Consider the following 21,437-nt stretch of genomic DNA (forward strand, 5'->3'; position numbering starts at 1 on the left):
AGATTGGCATTTCAAACCAGCAAGTGAAGAATTGCAAATTTCATTTCAAGTAGCACTTTATAAACTTTAACTAAACTTGTCAGTGTTCTGCTCAATAGGATGGGGCCTGAAGTATAATTACAAAGTAGTAACTCACAAAAATGAGGGCTTAATCAGGCCTCTATGGATTATTGTGCACTCACTTGGTCATTGGATTTTCACAGTGATGAGGATATGTTAGAAAGGGGCCAGAGAAGATTCACTTAGGTGGTCAATGGTCTTTGGAATGTGGAGTACAAGGACAGATTGAAAGAATGTAAACTGCAAAGCCTTGTGAATAAGAGGAGAAGGAAGGATATGATTGAGACATAAGTTAGTTAGGGGTTGTCAGGTTGACATTAGAAGAGAAATTTTTCATAGAATGGGAGAGGGAGGAGGAGGAGGAGAACAAGAGACCATTCCAGAAAACTGTATAAGGAGGGTGTAGGCAGAGGAATGAGGAGTAGGTTCTTAACATAGAGTGGTTGGTGAGTGGAATACATTGCCTGGGCATGTTGAGAATGTAGACACATGGAAACCATTTAAGGCATGGTTAAATGAGCTTTGTGTGTGATAACGTGCACTTCCCATGATAAGTCTCTGACTCCATAGACATTAGATGTTAATAATAATAAAAATGCTATACATAGAATTTAAGAATTACGTGCATAGCTTTAAGGAAATGAGAAGATTTATACAATGTCCTATCTAATATAATAAACACTAAGGTTACATCTTAAGCTCAACAATCAGCAGCATATATAATAGAGCTGCATATTAATGAATTAGGATGTGAGAGAAGATATAAAGCACACTGCAACAATGAGCCAAGCATCTGACATCTCCTTACAACATTCAATATCTTCAAGTTCAATTTGAATAATGAGAGTTGTCAATTCATAAATCTCTGTTAATATTTTTTTTCTTTTTTTTTCTATTTGATTTTTAATCTAAAGAGGTACATGAAAATGTTGCATGAAACTAGTAATTAAATAAGCAATTTCTTGCTAAAAAGTTGTGTACTTTTTAGCAATTTCTTGCTAAAAAGTACCCATACACAAAGACATGGGTATATTGAGCCACAAGCCTATGACTTGAATTTTTGACAAATTCAAGTTAACCAATGCCAAAAACTATCTATCCTTATGATGCTGCTGAAATTAGTCTACATTCATGGAAATATCTCCATTGGCCCAAAGGTACCTTTCATTCTTGATGGGTGGAATACATTGCCTGAGCATGTTGACAATGTAGACACCATTTAATGCACAGTTAAATGAGCTTTGTCTGTAATAGTGTACACTTCCCATGATGAGTCTCTGACTCCATAGAGGTCAGATGTTAATAAAAAATAAAAATGCTATACATAGAAACTTTTAATGGGTCTTATTCAAATTTGAGCCCTGAGAAAATGCTAGCATTCTATGATCCTTCTCAATCTCATACTTGCTCACTTTCATACAGCCTGCACAGATGTTTACCAGCATTTTACCAGCAGCATGAGTTTCACTGAAACTGAACAAAACTTTCTCCAGATACCTGCCTCAAAGTCCATTCAAGTGCAATCCATCAAGCATATGTAAGCCCTTTTGTTCATTCAAATTCACTCCAAGCTTCTAAATCATTACACCATTCCCTCTACATAACCAATGCATGGATTCATTTGCAATAAAGGCCATTCTTCATTCACTCCTACCATAAATATTGGCAAGGGAATTACAAACTTAACTCTTATTCTTGCTTCTTCCAGTTACACTATTTCATATCCGCACACACTGCATACTACCTTTCAAAGGTAAAAAATCATTCATTCCAGCCAAAATTATCTTTTTTTCACTCTTCTCTGATGTACTGCATGCCAAACTATTGCACACTTTCTTCGTCAAGTGAAAAACGGTGAATGCTAGTAAAGGTATCTCACCATTCTCATCATATTTCTTTACTATTTTTTTATTTGTTTCTTGCATTCAGCTTCTTATTTCTGTATTTATTTCTTTGTTCTATCACATTTTTATGTCTTTTTTTTTTTTTTCATGACAATTCACAACGTTACTACCACCCTTTTGAAATGCACACTTCTGACACTCACTCAACATTTTTATCACTTATCTTTGATAGTGGATGCAAAACACAACTCTCAAAGTGCCTCATATTAAATTCTCAGAACAATGTTGTCTTGACCACCACTGGCCCGGTTAATTTTCAGGCACCATTAACTATATTATAATAATACGCATTACTGACAGATCCTGCAAGTAATACAGAGACGGTTTTTGCACCAGGTTACAAATTAAATTAAACTTGACAAGAAATTATATGCTTGTTTCATCCTTTACCCAAGTAATCAAACAAAGTTGGCACATGAGGTATCTTCACAACTAACTTACTTGTATACAGAGGCAGATGACCTCACATCAATTACCTTAGTATTCCATAATACAAAACACACTTCCTATCAGACATGCATGATGCTATGCATTATGGGAGAGACCCATAATGCATAGCATCATGGGTCCCTCCCATTAAGCAGACCAGTTTCAACCTTTATCAAGGTCACATCAGTGGGAGCCAGAGCCAGAAGAGATACCAAGGCACAAATCATATATTTCTTATATACAAGTAGTAAAAAGATCTATTTATTATGAAAATATTCTTGATCAGAGATAGTTGTAGAAAGAAAAATATAAAGAATATCATATAATCAATATATATACGCACATATACAGAACAATAAACAACATATAACACATACACGCCAATGCGCACGTGTGTTGTATGTATGTTGGTTGAAATTTCCCTTATCCGCTTTGGTGATTTCTATTTCTTTGTTTTTCTTCATTTCTTGTAGAGCTTTATATTATCCTTTGGATAGGTTGGTTTTTGGTGGTCTAGCTTTGGTGAGAACACCAGCTACATCCAGCCTGATATTGTTGGAGATATGGTTTGGAAGGTTGTGGATACCACATTCTATCTGAATCATTATTTCTTCGGCAGGTATTTTTTTAGGAGATATGGCGAAATTGTGGCACTTGCCAGTGCATGGAGTGCCTCAGGCTTCAAAGTAATGGAAGAAAGGTTGATTACAGTGTTGAGTGATTGTTGAGGTTGAGGTAGTGCCCTTTTTCAAGTTTTCAAATTTTTTGATGTGACGACTTTGTATCATTTCAAATTCTTTTGCTGCCGAAGTGCACGAGACGTCGTAGAGAATCGTCCAAAGGTCATGGTTCGGCGTGTTGAAAAGCTCCTCCTTTAGTGCTCGAATAACTTTGTTTACATCAGCTAGGAGAAAGGGAGTAGCGGTAATATGTTCTCGTAGTAGGGTGAAGCTAGCGAGGTTATAAATGTGGAAAGCCTTCTGTGAAGAGAAACGATGCTTAAATTTTACACAATTTGGGATTACATCATTATCTCGGCTCCGTTTTAGGTCAAATGATTTAGTTATCTCAATATCTTCAGCTTTAGTTTGCATATTGGCAGGCCTTGCGTGCATTAGAATCTCCGTGGATGATCGTAATTCTTGTAGATAGGCTTATACGTTGGTAACACGACTATTAAATTATTTAAGGAATTTACAACGTATACTGGAATATTAATTAAAAGAAACTGAATAAATACCTCCTATATTTTGGCAAAGTCACATTGCCATCTTCATGGGAACATACAATTATGACAAGTGCATGCAGGCACTACAAAAAGTAAATGAAGCAGAAGAGAGAAAACTACTGTTGTTCCTAGAGTCCTAAAGGTGCCCCCTAGCAGGCTATATTGGGTTGTCTTGGCTGTTGGGCTGAAGTTCTCAAGATGCAGGCTACCCAATTTGGAGCAGTCCCATCCCAAATTTGTTGAGATTTGGAAAGTCTTTTTAGAGCTGAGGCTGATTCCACGAATAATCTTTCATATTTAAATTTGCTGTGGTTTATTAATGTGGCTTTCTTCCAAAGTATTCTGTGGCGGGTATCCAGAGCATGGTCTGCAACCCCAGAGCGCTGTACTGGTGAAACCAGATATTATTATTATTATTATTATTCCGGGCAACTCCAAGGAGTTGACAGACTCATCGAGGGAGGCCCTAACATCATGTCAAGAACAACTATTCGACATTCACACATAAACTATCATACTTTGCCTTGAACTCATTCACGCTCATGGCAGCTTATTCCACTCGTTCACCACTCTCCAAGTAAAAAACCTAGCTCTAACACCCCTGCTAACCATATTCTTGCCCAGTTTCCATGTATGACCCCTAGTTCTCCCACCACCAGTCCTATTCTAAAAAATATCTTCTGGATTAATCTTATAGAAACCCTTCAGTAATTTGAATGTCTCAATCATGTCACCCCTTTTCCGCCTATCGACCAATTGTTGCAACCCACAAATCTTCAACCTGTTCTCATAACGTTCATTCCACAGACCTGCTATCATCTTGGTCACTCGTCTCTGGATCCTGTCCACCTCCTCCCCATCAAGAAGAAACCCTGGCACCCAGATCTGGGCAAAGTAGTCTAGTGGGGCCTTATCAAGGCTCAATACAGAGGAACAATAACTTGTTTGTCTCTGCTTGTTAAAGTATTTTTCAGAACCCAAGTGATTTGATGAGCTGATTTAGCCACTTTTGCAATGTGCCCCCTAAACTTCAATTCCCTATCCACCAACACTCCCAAATCCCTGGCCTCATCAATCTCCTGAAGTACGGTTCCACCAATGTGATATACTGCTGCTAATCTTTTCACCCCAAAATGCATAACCTTACACTTTGGCACATTAAATTGACATCCATTTTCCCTAGCCCAGTACTCCAAACAATCCATATCATCCTGCAAAATTTTGACATCCTGTGCACTCACAATTGCTCTACCCAACTTTGCATCATCAGCAAACAAATGAACACTTCTTCTCAGATCCTTTCCTATATTGTTAATGAAGGAATTGAAAAGTACTGGTCCAAGAACAGAACCCTGCAGCACACCACTAGTCACAAGCCGTCTTTTGGACTCAACTCCTGAATAAACCACTCTCTGGTATCTCTCCATCAACCACCCTCCTATCCATCTCACCAATGCTATATCCACCCTCATCTGCTCCAGTTTACTGATTAGAATTCCATGTGGTATCCTGTCAAAGGCCTTGGCAAGGTCCAGTAGAATCACTGTAAACCCATTACCCTTATCCAGTTCAGCCGTCACTGTGTTATAAAACGTGAGCAAGTTACTGAGGCATGATCTACCATTCAAAAAACGATGTTGTCCCCCATATAATATCCCATTTTCTTCTATCCAATCCTGTATTCTGTTCTTGACTAATTTCTCCAAAACCTTGACAACAATTCCTGATATGCTAATCGGTCAGTAATTTACAACAGCAGTCTTGGAACCTCCTTTATGCAGTGGAACTATTTTCCCCTCTTTCCACCGCCTCGGGACTAACCCAGACCCGAAGCTCAAATTAAACAAAATGGTCAAGGGTACTGACAATTCTTTAGCCATTTCACATACAACACGAGCTGGTATGCCATCCAATCCCACAGATGTATTGACATTGAGGTTTTGCAATAGACTACTCACCTCCACTTCATTCACCACAATTCCCGTATAATCTATTGGTTCATTCATTTCTGCAATGTCACCACCTGGATGATATATTCTTGCAAAGTGCTCACTCAGTAACTCAACTAAATCAACTGATTCTGTTACCTCCCTACCATTGGCATTCTTTAAAATCATTCTGCCATATACATTTTTTCTTTTACTTGCAACATATTGAAAAAACTGTTTAGGATTCTCTTTAACCTGCATGGCCAATGTTCTTTCATAATCCTTGTTTGCCTTTCTTACCACACTCGTTACCCTTCTGGCCTGCGCTTTATACTGTTCATGTGCCTGCCGATCACCTTTCTCCTTAAATTTCCTACATAGTTGTTTCTTTTTTTGCAGCTCAAGCTTAATGGTGTTATTCATCCATTTAACCCCTACTTGATTTATTATTCGGACTCTAGGTATACAGTCCGCCATTGCTTCATGCAAACACTTCTTAATCACCGCCCTTGCAGCTGTACATGCCATGGCACTGAACCAATCAAACTCCTACGCTTGTCATACTTACCAGCCCGATAATTCCACATGTACCCTGTCTTAATTGTAAATTCCACACCTTTAGCCACCTTCCATATCAAGACCCTATGATCACTCTCACCAATTGGTGGCAATGCGGTCATATTAGCTACAGCCAATTCTCAAATGCAATTACCAGGTCAAGAACTCTCTGACCACTAGTATTTTCCATTACATGTTGTCGCAGATAGTTATCCCTTAATAACCACATAAAATCCAATTCCTTCCTCCCGTGTGTCCTCTCCTCACTCCAATCAATGCTACCATAGTTGAAATCTCCCATACTCATTACCCTCCTTCCACTCATTTCTTCTATTTGCTTGTGCATACCATCTCCACCATCTTTTCCATCACCTGGTCTATAGCAGCACCCAATTGTATATTTTGTCCTGCTAGCCACAATCTCACACCAAATGGCCTCAAATGTGCTCTTTTCTCTATCCTGCAGTTCAAATTTATTCTCCTTGGCTGCAGCTCATCAGCTGTTATCAACAATACTCCTCCCCCCATTTTATTCTCCCTGTCATTCCTGAACACACAATACCCATCACATTCAATCCCACTAGCTATATCATCTACAGTCAGCCACGTTTCACTAATGCCAATAATCTGTGGCCTGGAAGTGCCAACCAAGGATAAAAATTTTTCCTTCTTGTTCCTAATACTCCTAGCATTAGTGTACATGAATTTAGGACCCCCATTAGCCCCAACCCTACCTTGATGCCTTATATTAACTATCCCACTCTGATTTGTTGTCCTTATTTGCTCGGGCATATTATACTTATTCATACACTCAACTGCCTCCCTATGGTCTGCATATCTACTCCCCCCCCCACCTTAATAAATGTAGTTTCCTTGATTCTGCACATCCACTTTCATTCAACAACACTTTTTCAAGTCTCCTTACACCGAATCCATTCAAATGCAAACCTTCCATCTTATATAGATCCTTTCGCCCATTGAACTCACTCCACACGTCCACAAATTCCACACCACTCATCATGCATAACCCACACATAAAGTCATTTGGAATTATGGCCCTCCTTCTAAACACTTCGCTGTCATACCACAGCAAAAGACTAATCATCCTAACTCTCTCACTCTTTTCTTTTGCTACCTCAAACAATTCATTCAGGTCCTCTATCATTTCCATTTTATCTCCTTTCAAATCATTCATACCTGCCACAACTATCATTTCTTTCACCCTTTCCTTTTGCTCTCTAATAGACTCACTTACGTCCTTGATGACTGCACCAGGTTGGTACGATTTTGTCAAATCCTCTACTAACAAATCTCCATACAGCACTTGCTCCTTCATTTTGTTTACGTTCATAATCATACTCTTGTTTTTCCTATCATACTTTTTATTATTGGCTGGTACACTCGGTAGACATTTGCGCATACGCTCTAGCTGCCGCTTTACTCTATGTATCGCTCTGCTCAACAACGCGATCTCACTCATTGCATCTATCTCATCTTTTTTATTATCTGTTAAGCCATTAATTTGTTCTGTATTAATACCATCATTCACACTTTCTACATTCATGCTCTCACAGTTCTCTGGTACAACCTCGCAATTTTTATCATATCGCTATTTTCTTCATTCTGAAATTTGACAAAAATATCACACTCACGACCTGAAATACACTTTAATTCCTCATTTTCCTTACATTTTCTACACACATTCACTCGATTATCATCATCTAATCATACTCCAACCGCTCTCCGCAAAGCGTACATTTCGCAGATAGTACACTGGATAATCTCCTTTATATTATAGTTATTGAACAAAGATGGCGAACCATTATTACTAGCCGCCATTTTCCTTCTTACGGGAGCCATGTGCTCGCATCTATCGTATTTTATCAAATTAATAATTGAAACACCAAAACACACAAACAGACACACTAAAATACGCAAAGCAAACAAAACCATGTAATATTCAAACAAAATTGTCAATGATAACTTAAAATAACAGTTATCTATTCAGGAGCTCTCAACAAACACTACAGACCATGAATCCCTCTAGCAGCCGGTGGCAGCAGCAGTTAAAATTGCAAATGGCATATCGCGAAGTCCTCCGCCATTTAAGGACTCCATTTCACGTGATATCATATGGGATTTTTGTAACATGCAGGACTTGTGGAAAGTATGTATGCGTCCCGTGGGTTGTATACATCACAGGTGAGAGAAGGGGAAATACATATATGTGCAAAATGCAGGCAATGGGAGGAACTGGGTGAGTTAGAGATGACTATAACTGATCTCGTTGAGTCAGAGGTTGGAGATTCTCCACGTAGAGAGATGAGTGGTATGATAGAAGGCGAGAGAAATATAATTAAAATAACGAGAGTGGGGAGTATGGAAAGGTTGAAGAATTGTGAAGTTTTCAGAGATGGTTTCAAATGGGAGGTGAATAGCAAATAGGAGTGGCTGACTTGCAGAGAGAGAGAGAGAGAGATAGATGAGCTGAAAGAGCAGGTGGAATGTCTATGGAATGAGATGAGAAGTGTGAAAGATTAGGTGAATGAAAGAGAGGAATGCAAAGCGAATCAGAGTAGGAGTGAGAGAGTTATGGGAATGATAGAGGAGGAGAGAATAGGAACAGAACAAGAGAGGGAGTGAGCAAGAGTTATGGGAATGGTAGAAGAGGAGAGAATAGGAACAGTAGAAGAGAGGGAATGAGAGAGAGATATGGTAATGATAGAAGAGGAGAGAATAGGAACAGTAGAAGAGAGGAAATGAGAGTTATGAGAATGGTAGAAGAGGAGAGAATAGGAACAGTAGAAGAGAGGGAATGAGAGAGAGATATGGGAATGATAGAAGAGGAACAGTAGAAGAGAGAGAATGAGAGACAGAGATATGGGAATGAATAGAAGAGAAGAGGAATAGTGGAAGAGAGGGAATGAGAGAGAGATGGGAATGATAGAAGAGGAGAGAATGGAAACAGCAGGAGAGAGGGAATGAGAAGAATGTGAGGGAGCACTGGAAACAGGGATAGTGATGTCAGGAAGGCAGGTAAGTAGGAGAACACAGAGAGAAAGTGTTAAAGAAGAGAGAGAGAGAGAGTGAGGGATGCATGTGAGCAATCAAGGAACAGGGTGGTAAGAGGTGTAATGTATGGTGACTCAATGATCTGTGGTGTTCAAGCTAGGATGCATGAGGAGTGTTTGCCTGGGGAGAAACGATAGAAAGTGTGGCTATGGCAATTAAGAGGGGTGAAAGGGTAGATGAGATGATTGTGATGGTAGGAACAAATGACTTGAGAGATAATGTAAATTGGACAACGAGAGATATGAGATTCTTGCTTGAGGTTGTACGAAAGAAGAGGCAGAGAGGAAAGATAGTGTGCGTGCTGCCGAGGTATGATAGTGACGAGCTGAGCAGAAGAGCAGTAATATTGAATTATATCTCGACTTATATGTAAAAGCTTGCATTTGAATGAGGAAGGACGTAGGCATCTCGAGAGATTGCTGTTCTGAACAAGTTGGTGTGTCAATGCAGGGAAACTAGAATGTCCAGGGTGGATGGTAGCAGGGGGGGTGGCCTCTTATGGGAATGAGTACTTGGAAGAAGGGGGAATGACATCAGGTAACGGTGAGCCCAGTGGAGTCTAGAGGGGATAATACTGGGTATAGAAATAGTGGCATTTTTATGTTTTACACTAATTTAATGCTAGGAGTATAGTAAATAAGGGAGAGGAATTGGTGGCGCTGATAGCATCAGCCTGGCCAAAGATTATTGGGATCACTGTCTACTCTGGTTGACAGAAGAGGATATAATAACAGGAATAGAAGTAGCAGGGTACAGCATTTTTTGGCAGGATAGGAAAGAAAAGCATGGTGGTGGAGTAATGCTTATGATAAGTAACAACTTATGTCCTCTGAGAGTGGAGGATTTGGAAGGCAGTGACACTAATGATTTTGAATGCATATGGTGTGAGGTAGAGGTGAGCAAGACAGGATATTTAGTGGGATGTTGCTACAAACCAAGGAGCACAGAGGTTGGGGACCAGGAGATGTTTAGACAGTTGAGCTTGGCAAGTGCAAGAAGAATGATTGCTATGTGAGCTTTTAACTAGAGCAGTATAAATTGGGGAGAGGAAGATGCATATAGCAATAAGGGAATGAAATTTCTAGAATTCTTCAGGGACAAATGTCTTAGGCAACATGTAATAGAGGGAACAAGACATTCAAGAGTTTGGGATTTGGTCGTAGCATCAGAGAGTTGATAATAACTGAGATGACATCTTTCCCACCAGTTGGAGAGATGTGACCATGTGGTTTTGACTTGGAAGATGAATAGACATGCAAGAGTATCAAAGGGACAGGAACGTATGTGGAATTATAAGGCAAGTGATTATAATAGTCTTAGACATCAACTTGGGGAAGTTTCATGGAGGGGGGAATTGGAAAGCCGGGATATCATTAGTGCTTGGGAAATTGTGAAAGAATATTTGTTAGCAGCAATAGTAAACTGTATTCCACAAGTGAAGAAGAGGATACAATTTGGAGTAAAGTGGAAGACAAACAATATTAAACAGGAACTGCATGTGAAGAAGAAGCTATGGAAGAGATATAAGGAGAAAGGCGAAGAGCAGATGCATCAAGAATATAAGACAAAGGCCAGGAGAGTGACTAGTATGATAGGGAAGGCGAAACTGGAGTATGAGAAGAGACTGGCCCTAAGATGCAAAGAAAATCCTAGGGGATTTTTTAGCTGTGTGGCCGGTAGGAGAAGAAATGATTGTGGAAGAATGACATTGTGGAATAAAAATGGGAATAAAGTGACTGATGCAGAGGACATAGTGGAATTGTTCAATGAACACTTTATTGGTGTATTTCATCCTGGAAGAGTCAATTTGAATACTAGAGGGATAGGGCAGGTTCAAGGTTTAGAGGTGTAGGAGGAGAGTGTGTTCCAAATACTGAGTACTCTGGATGTCAGTAAAGTTGTGGAACTGGATGGTATTTCACCACGAGTTTTGAGAGAATGTGTTAAAGAAGTGATAGCTCCTTTGACTTGACTTTTCAATGAAAGTCTGGCTGCGGGAAGGGTGCATAGGGAATGGAGGGAGGGAGGGTGGGATAGTGCCAATGCATAAGGGTGGAAGCAGACTGGAGGTGTCTAATTATAGGCCAGTTTGTGTGTGTAATCAGTAGTTGTTAAGATCTTGGAGAAATTTGTGAGGGACTGCATACAGCATTGGGCAGATGAGGGTAATGTTATCTGTGAGAGTCAACATGGATTAGTGAAGGGGTGCTCTTGTTTTAGTAATATGCTAGCCTTTTGTAATAAAGTTACAAGAGCAGCAGATGAGGGAAAGGCATATACTGCCATTTTCTTGGATTTAGCGAAGGCATGTTTCAAGGTGCCACATGATAAGCTGATATGTAAGTTAGGTATCAGAGAGTTGTGTATGGTGGGGCAGTTTCAAGGAGGCAGAGGGTTACAAGTGGGGTCCCACAGGGATCAGTACTGGGACCTATATTTTTTAACCTTTATATCACTGACATTGTCAATGGATTGCAGGGGATATTCAGTTATTTGCAGATGATGTAAAGCTGGGAAGGGTTATTAGTAATAGTGCAGATGTGGTAGCCCTGCAAGAGGATTTGAGTAAGCTAGAGAGATGGGAAAATGAATGGGGGGTGTCAGTTTAATGCAGAAAAATGTAAGGTCTTGAGGTTTGGGACACATCAATGAGACACTGCATATCCTATTGGAGGAGCTATACTGGAGATAAGCGATCTGGGGTTGATGATTGATATAAATGTGAAATTTAGGGAACATATTGCAAAGGTGGTGAAGGTAACACAGATGATTGCTGCAATAATGAGAAGGACACTGACCTGTAGAGTTAAAGAGTTATCATTCCGTTGTATAAGACCCTGATCAGTCCACACTTGGACTATCGTTCTCAGATTTGTTCCCCAGAATTTGATGAGGATAAATTAACTATGGAAAGGGTACAAAGGCAGACAAACAAAGATGGTTTCAGGACTGTACAATGTTAGTTATGAGGATCGGCTGAGGGAATGTAGACTGCAGAGTTTGGTGGATAGAAGAAGGAGAGGTGATATGATTGAGACTTTGAAACTGTAGACAGGTGGTTACAGGGTTGACATTGGGGAGTTTTTTCGCTTGGTTGATCAGCGAGAAGGAGTGATGACAAGGGGCCATCCCTGGAAGTTACAAAAGGAATCTGTGAGCAAGAGGATGAGGAGTGGTTTCTTTGCATGGAGGGTGGTTGAACCAAGGAATGCATTGCCTGATAGAGTGGTGAGAGCAAGAATGGTCAATGAGTTTAAGGAGTGGCATGATAGTCTTTGTGTTTCCTAGGAGGGACCTCCCATGGTGAGTCTTGATAGACTTTGTATTGACTAGGAAGGACCTCCCATGATGGGTCTTTTGACTCCATGGAGGCCTGAATAACGATAATAATAATAAAATTTCACATCATCTCCCTTGTCACATTCTTATGCCTATCCACAAGAGGCGGCAACCGAAATTTTGAAAACTCACTAAGTAAGCGAACATTCTTAGGTATGATAACATGATTTTGGCAATTATGACATAACTGATAAGAATATACATATGATATATCAAGAACATTTCATCTAAAGATGTAATGTTCTTTCTAAAGAAAACAGAGAAAGAAAATATAAACTGACAGAATGACAAAACTAAAATATCAAATGACAGAACTTGATAAGGGTATACATGATATATCAAAAAAATTCAAAATTGTTAATATGAATGAAACAAAAGAGTAAGAAAGTACGATATATGCAAAAAAAAAAAAAAAATGTTTTACCTACTGTCCGACCATAGATGTGAGACCCCTCGACACTCCTGCACATAGTAGAAGAAGGTAAATCCATTCTGATAATAACGTAATCAATGATGAGTGTGTATTATTATATGTTGGAAAATCAGCTTTTCTTTCATGAAAATTCTTGTTTTTAAAGTGGTAATTATTTTTCTTGTACAACAGTTGGATAATTTTAAGAATAAAGCACATGATTTTGCATGTTGGTGACGAATTCTTACACTTGGCACTGTACCTGCCAGGGTTCTCACACGTGTGGTTGGACAGTAATGATATGTTACTTACTATTGAAGGATTAATACCAACTGTAACATCTTTAGTACTATGTAATTCTATTTCTTTCCAGTTAGGCTCAGCTTGCTTTAGAAAATGTATTGCTTTATTTAAGTTGCCTATATTAACATCCCTTGTAGAGAAATTATGAAAAGTTTCAGATTTGCTTTTTTGTATTTTCTGTTTCAAATCAGAATGCATCTCTTCTAGTTGATGATACTGATGTCGACAAAGTTGTAATTCATCCTATAAAAGAATGACCATTCATTAAAATAGCATGGTAATTTATTAATATACTCTTAAAATAAAGCAGAATAATAAATATTAATATAATCACTGCAATGTTTGAATTTTTTGATATAATCATACTGATCATCCTGTTATAAATTTGGTAGAAAGTTTTGCATGTCTGATATAGGTTAAATTCCAAATATTTCTAATTAAAAAACAATTCTGAAATTTCTTAAAATAAAGAGACATCATAAACAATCCTTCCTGAAAGGAGAATTTCAGTCTTAAAAAAAAATTTTTTTTTTTTTTTTTTTAATATATCAATCCCATACCAACATGTTTAATCACTTATAGTACCACGGATGGGCAAAATTTTTCTTAGCATTCGAAATAATAAAACCAGATTGTGCTCTTAAGAAATACACAACAGAGAAAACTATTGCAATAGACAGTAAAAAAAAAAAACAAATGAAAGAGGAAAAAAAAATCTGCTCTACATGTTTGGGGATGGAATTGTGAAGGTGTATTTAATACCTGAATTTTTGTGCATGTCAGATTTAGGAAATAATGAGGGAATTATCAATAATTCTGATGAACAGAGAAATATTTGTAGAAAATGCAAAAATAGGAGAAACTGAATGTATGCACAAAAGACATTGAACTGCTAAGAGATGTCACCAATATAGATGGAACTGAAAAGAAAGAAATTTGCAAGAAATTTACAAGATCAGGGATCTGTGAGTTACTGCAAACAGGGATTTAAAGTTTAGGATGTACTGCAAAGTTGGCCAAAACAGCATAAGATTATGTAGCTGCTGAATACACCTACAAGCATGAGTGAAAAAGGTTCCAATTCCTCTTTATGAGGCTTTAATAATGCCACATCTGGACCACTTGCAGATCTGGTCACCTGTGGATATAAACATAATGGAGAGGATCTAAAAGTGAGTGACCACAACTGTGACAGATTTATAGAATACTTCTTATGAGAATAGACTGAAGGTCTTGTGGGCTTCAAAAACTAGCTGACATATAAATAAGAGGAGATATGATAGAGGCATACATTTTAATGAGATAAGGTTTCCATGGCTTGATATTTCCATGCTTTTTAGTCTGGTAAGTGCATGTGCAACTTTTTCCTTAAAAAAAAAAAAAAAAGAAGAAAAAAAAAGTTGCACTTGGTATTCACCAAACCCAAAAGCAAAGAAGCATATGTTATTAAAGGGAATCTTAGGAACGACACAGACTTTTTCAGCATGTAACATTTGTTATGTTACCAAATGTGACCAGATCTGAACAGCTTACATTCTAACATAAAATTCACTCTTGAACTGGAAGATCACAAAAATTTATTGTTCCTTGATATCCTTTTTGAAGTAAATGAAGGAGAAAAAGATTGACCTTTTCAGCATACAGAAAACCTACTGCAACTGGTAAGATTTTTTACGTGCTGATTTGCACCATCATCCATTATAAAAGACAGACAGGCATCATTAAAACATTATGAGATAAAGCATGCAAAATGTATTGCCTGCTTGGCTGGCTGAGTGGCGTATCCGTTCTCCAACCAAAAGGCTGCGGGTTCCCACTGTGGGAATGGATGTTTGTGATTGCTTGTGAAAATACTAGTGGTGGTGTGTAGATGATGAAGGTAGTTGTGGTTTGGAGATGGAGAGTTGCAGAATAGGTGCCCTCCCTCGATGAGTCTTTGGACTCCCTAGAGGTGTTAAGTAATAATAATAACCTCATCCTCAATGATTATGTACCAAAGACAATCAAACAAAATTCTTAATACATCCGACAGCTACTTTACTTAAACAAGAATTTAAGAATGCAATTACACTACCTTATATCAAGAATGTTAAACACAATGTGCAATGTTGCTCAGTGAGTACAACATTAAGGTGTACCATTGCATAAAATCTCCAAGTTCTTACATCCACCAAAACCTCCACATCATCCCATGGAAAACCAGGCATTTATGAGATTCATTGCTCTTGTGGCATTTACTATGATCAGGAGGGAAGATCAATGGGAGATCTGCATGTCTGAACATAAAAGATGTAAAAAAAAAAGAAGACAGCAAATCAGGTATGGCAACCCATACATTTAACACAGGCCATCAAGTAGTTTGGCAACAAACAAAAATGCCTTATAATGATCATAACTCTTTTAAAGAAAGTTCAAAGAAGCATCTGAAATGCTGTGATCCCACACAATGTAATTAAAAATCAAAGCTTAATCCCTACACCAAGTTTGGTCTGCTTTCATGAAAAATCTAGCTACTGCAGACCTAGGATACAACATGCACCATGCTACAGAACATGATGCCAGTGACTGGCATTGTTCCACTACATGTTGTACAGTAATTAATGTAACATTTTTCATTCTGGTTACTGATTTGTGTGCATCAATTGTGAAGTTCTGATAACATCTAATATGTATAATTAATTGTTTCTAGTCTTCTTTTGTATATAACTTTGACCAGTCCTCCCTGATAATGTAAATCTGATGACTTTTGAAACTTGTAGGGTTATATTTTCTTATTTTATTAGACTCGTTATTTTACCTAAAAACATGTGATCTCACTGGAAGCTTTCTACAAAATTGCTAAACCACAGAACTGACATATTCATTATGATTAGTTATCAAGTTTGATGAGGGTAAAGAGTCATCCACTAACATAAGTAACATGCATCTACTGTAGATAAAAAGGTGGCACCCTAGTTGCAGAAATCAAACCATATGGTGGAATCTTACTATAAGGCCTTTGTGCCAAATCCAATCAAATGCCTTGGAGATGCCAACAGCAACCAATTGAGATTGCCCAATCCATGGCATTAGTACAAAGGTAGATAACATAAGCAAGAAAATCTGTTGATCAGAGTAAGAAACCTTACTTATGACATTATTAGTTGAGAAACTTCCAAGTAGCATAGAAATTGAGCATTTAATCATTTTGACCAGACTTCAAAGTTTAGCATACTATACATAGTGATATACATATAATCAAATCAGCATTTTAGACTTATGAGAGTCAGCCCTGGACATTTCAATCATGTAATCTACTTGACTATTCCACCTTTTTAGGCCCTGGTTGTGTGTGTGTGTGTGTGTGTGTGTGTGTGCGTGCGTGCGTGCGTGCGTGCGTGCGTGCGCGCACACTGTAATTTTAGTGTATCATCTATTTTATCTATTTATTATTTTCTTTATAATTTTAAATTCCATCTTTTATTCCTCAATGTTCCAGTCATTTAACCTTTCATGTTTCTATTCTTTCAGAGATTTTCATTTTGGTTAATTCACACTTAACTTATTCTTTTATATTGGTGGTTTAATTAACTTTTTGATTTTAAAATATGATTAGTCTTTACTTCAGGATGATTCAATTCATCATCACATACCATGGGCTCACTGCCTGTTGGCGTCCGTTGCCTCCTTCACTTTCTTCCACCTTTCTTTGTCCAGTGCACAGTGTTGCAGTTTCTGTACACCCATTCCCCACTAGTCCTTTATGTTGTCTATTCCACTTTCTGTATGGTCTATTTCTGTTTACACCATCCAAATTACCAAACATAAATGTCTTTATCTTCCGGTCCTCACTCATTCTCCAGATGTGTCCAAATAATTGCAGCTTCCGTTTTATAATCTTCTGCATTAGATTCTCTTTTGGTTGTATCTTCCAATAGCTCTTCATTTATGATTTTCTGTAACTATCCTATTCTTAGAATCTTCCTATAAGAAGTTCTTTCAAATGCCAAAATTCTTTTTCTTGATTCCTTATTTATTACCCATGTTTCAGGTCCATACAGTACACTGCCAAATATGCATGTTTCCAGTACTTTTAGTTTTGTTTGCAGGCTGATCACTTTACTTTTCCAGATGTTATCCATGGCCTTCAGATTTGTTCTTCCCTTTGCAATCCTGATCTTTATTTCTTTTTTTTTACAGTCCAAATCATATGTCATTTTACTTCCCAAATATGTGAATTGTTCTACATTTTCTATATCAATTCCATCCACTTGTATCTTTTGTTTTTCGTAGTAAATATAAAATTTAATTCAGTAAATATAAAAAAACTCGATGACAGTAGAAGAACAAAGATTGGATGACTTTCAATAGTATATTCTCAAGATATGCTTTACTAATAATATAAACTCTAATTCTGATGTAATGCTGTATTCTAATCTATTTTCTATCTTTAAGTTTCAATCACTAAGCTACAGGGTCTGTACAGGATCATTATGATAGTACTACATGAAAAAGTCACACCATTACGAACGTCTGATCAACAATTTTCCTCCAAATTGATCTGTTATCTGTCAAGATTCTAATATTCTCAGTCATTCCAACATCTGCTTAAAGTAAAGAGCTAAGATTAATATCCAATTTTGATATCTGATTTAATATCACTTTCCTTTATAATGTGATCCATATAGATAATGAATAACAGTGAAGATAATATGCACCCTTGTCACACACTTGATTTTAACTCAAATCATCTTCCTGTACCTCCCTCAAGTCTAACTGTTGACTTACAGCTTAATGTATTGCTTGATATAATGTCCCATTTACACCATATAACTGTAACATTTTGAAGAGCATTCCTCTTGGCACTTTGTCATATGCCTTTTCCAGATCAACAAAGCTTAAATACAAATCCCTTGATATTCCCAATATTTCTCAACTGTTTTTCTTAAAGTGAAAATCTGATCTTTAAGCTTCCCTTCCATAATTTTTCTTTGCTGTTTCTCAAGTACACTTGAATAAATCTTGCCAGAAATACTCAGTAGGAAATACCTCTGTAATTCTCACATTCAGTTTTATTTCCCTTTTTTTATAGATGGGTACTATGAGAGCTCTGCTCCAATCATCTGGAATTCAATCTTCTGACCAGGCCTTCTGAATTATGCAATGCAGCCACTGTGAAACTTTTTATACCTCCATATTTGAGCATTTCTGGCAGAATTTCATTTACTCCAGCTGCCTTTCCATATTTCAGATTTTTGATGACTTTTTCTACTTTACATATGGATATGTATTCCTAACTGCATTCAAGCTAAACATAAAGAAAAGATTTTAACTTTATGTCCATCTCTGATTAATTGAGGCCACAGGCTGTCTACTTCTTTTTTGACTGAGTCTGAGCTACAAGAAGCAGAATGCTTCTTTTGTTTAGAGGGGATTAACAGGAATTTTAGAGTTTGGCTGCTGCTCTAAGATATGAATATGCTTTGCCTGAGATGCATTCAAATTCTCAAAGCTTTCCTCCTTTAAAGAAGACTCCAAAGCTTCTGTAACATTGATTTTATAAAGTTGGCATCCATTTTTCAATTTTTAAAAGTATGCACTAAATTAATTTGCATTTCTTACAAATCTGACACTGTTTCACTGACTTTGCACACAAGAATACACCTTCTAGAGATTTGGTCAGCTCAGGCTTTTTAGAATATTCTGCAACTAACATTTTCTTGAATTGTACATAAATCTGAGCTTGTCCAAGCATTCTAAAAGTGAGGAAAAGTTTCTGCTTTTTCTATGAAGCTTAGATTTTATGATGAACATCATCTGATCATTTTCCAATCTTTCTTATCTGTTCTGCAGTCTGAAAAAAAATATTCAATATTCTATTATATTCTCCACTGAATGTTTTGCAGAGTATGTACTAAATTAAAATGTTTAGAGAATTCATAATTCCCTAACACACATGTATTGTACTCTTAATAAGTGGCCATATTTAAGCAATAATGAAAAAAAAAAAAAAAACATTTCTGAACTTTTCTCACTCAATTCCTTATGCAAAATTAAAATTATAATCAATCCTGTCAGTGATTGCTCCATGTTTGTTGGTTGTGCTATATACCAGAGTGACTGATTATTTTATTTTATTATTTTTTTTTTTTTTTTATCGATTGATAACACAAATTTGGATCCAGGATTTTAGTATAGAAATAAGCTAATTTAGGAATTAAAGAGATTGAGTGAGAGACAGCGTAAATTTAAAATTAATGTATTATTTACAAAGAACTAAATAAATAAATTTACAAAGAAAAAAAGGTAAAACAAAAATGGAAACGACAAAATATAATACACATAGAAAACTGGAATGTAAGAGGAATAGCATATAAAGAAATAGAATTAGACCAATGATTAAATGAAAGAAATTTTAAAATAGCAGTTATAACTGAAACAAAAAAGAAATTAAAAGGAACCATGAGAACTGAAAATTTTAATGTGATATACAGTGGAGTTGACAGAGACCAAACAGCACAAGCAGGAGTCATGATTTGGATTCCTAACTCCCTTTCAAAACAGTTAGAACATTATAAATTATGGAGTGAAAGAATAATAGAAGCTAGAATAAAAATAGATAGAGGCTATTTAACAATAATTGGTTTATATGTTCTAGACGAGGGAAGAGAACAAGATAATATTGATTTTTATAATCAGCTACAAAACATATAAAATAAAATAAATAAAAATGATTACGTAATTTTAGCAGGAGACTTAAATGCAAGAATTGGAAACACGAAAATTAATAATTATTATTATTATTATTATTATTATTACGGGTATCTCCATGGAGTCAGTAGACTCATCGCGGGAGACCCAAACTAGCAAAACAATATCTGTCATATCTCTTCTTGAATTCATTTACAGATGAAGAGCTCACAACAAAGTCAGGCAATGAATTCCACTCATTCACCACCCTCCAGGCAAAAAACCTTGTTCTGACACCTTTGTTAACCACACTCTTCTTTAATTTCCAGAGATGACCTCTTGTTCTTCCATCACTATCACACAGCTGAAACATTTCCCCTGCATCAATCCTATAAAAACCTTTTAGTAATTTGAATGTTTCTATCATATCCCCTCTTCTTCGCCTATCAGCCAATCTCTGCAATCCACAAGCTCTCAATCTATCAATGTAGGGAGCATTTTTTATATCACTCACCAACTTGGTCACTCTTCTCTGAACCCTCTCCACAGCCTCCTCATCTCCAAGGAATCCAGGTGACCAGACCTGAGCACAGTAATCCAAATGTGGAAGTATCAATGCTTTATAAAGGGGAATAATAACCTCTTTATCTCTGGATGTCAGTGTGTTCCTCAACAACCAAGTAATCCTATGTGCAATCTTGGACACCTTAGCAATGTGTCCTCTGAACTTCATCTCCTTATCTACCAATACCCCTAAGTCCCTAGCCTCATCAATCTCTTGGAGTACCTTTCCATCTATGTAGTACACAGCTGGTAATCTTTTAATCCCAAAATGCAAGACTTTACACTTTTCCACATTGAACTGACATCCATTTTCTTTTGCCCATTTTACCAGCTTATTTAAATCCTCCTGCAAACTTTCAACATCAGCTTGATTTTTTATTGCACTACACAACTTTGCATCATCAGCAAACAACTGAATATCTCCCTTTAAGCCGTTTCCTATATCATTTATATACAAATTAAACAACATTGGCCCAAGCACAGAGCCCTGAGGCACACCACTGGTCACCTGCCTCATTCTGGACTCGGCTCCTCCATACACCACCTTATGGTATCTCTCCCTGAGCCATTCTCCTATCCATATCACCAATTTAATATCCATTCCCATCTGCTCCAATTTGCGTAACAGTGTTCTATGGGGTATCCTGTCAAAAGCCTTAGCAAAATCCAGAAGTACCACTGTGTAGCCAGTTCCTTTGTCCAACTCTGATGTTATTCTATTATGGATAGTTAATAGATTGCTAAGGCAGGATCTACCTTTAACAAAACCATGTTGGCCTCTATAGAGTATCATATCCTGATCCACCCATTCTTGAATTTTGTCTTTAACCAACTTTTCCAATACTTTTACCACTACTCCTGAGATGGTGATTGGTCTGTAATTCAATACTGCAGTTTTAGAGCCACCCTTATGCAAAGGAACCACTTTGCCTAACTTCCACTCCCTAGGGACCATACCAGAGTTCAAACTT

At 37.3% G+C, this 21,437-nt stretch overlaps 1 protein-coding gene across 2 annotated transcripts in view; it reads right to left on the minus strand.

Moving 5' to 3' along the window:
• The window catches only part of LOC150096468 (uncharacterized), a 470,709-nt gene that overhangs the window by 179,186 nt on the left and 270,086 nt on the right, over positions 1 to 21,437 (minus strand). Inside the window, exon 8 of one of the 2 annotated variants that reach the window (XM_090407965.1) lies at positions 13,264 to 13,476. In XM_090407965.1, coding sequence (XP_090264091.1) covers positions 13,264 to 13,476 — 213 coding nt within the window. Of the gene's footprint in view, positions 1 to 13,242; positions 13,477 to 21,437 lie in introns of both variants that reach the window. The other variant, XM_090407964.1, reaches the window with a different exon arrangement.

The sequence above is a fragment of the Typopeltis vanoorti genome, chromosome 18, assembly GCF_054136105.1.
Source record: "Typopeltis vanoorti isolate ZY-2024b chromosome 18, IOZ_Tvanoo_1.0, whole genome shotgun sequence".
NCBI lineage: Eukaryota > Metazoa > Arthropoda > Arachnida > Uropygi > Thelyphonidae > Typopeltis > Typopeltis vanoorti.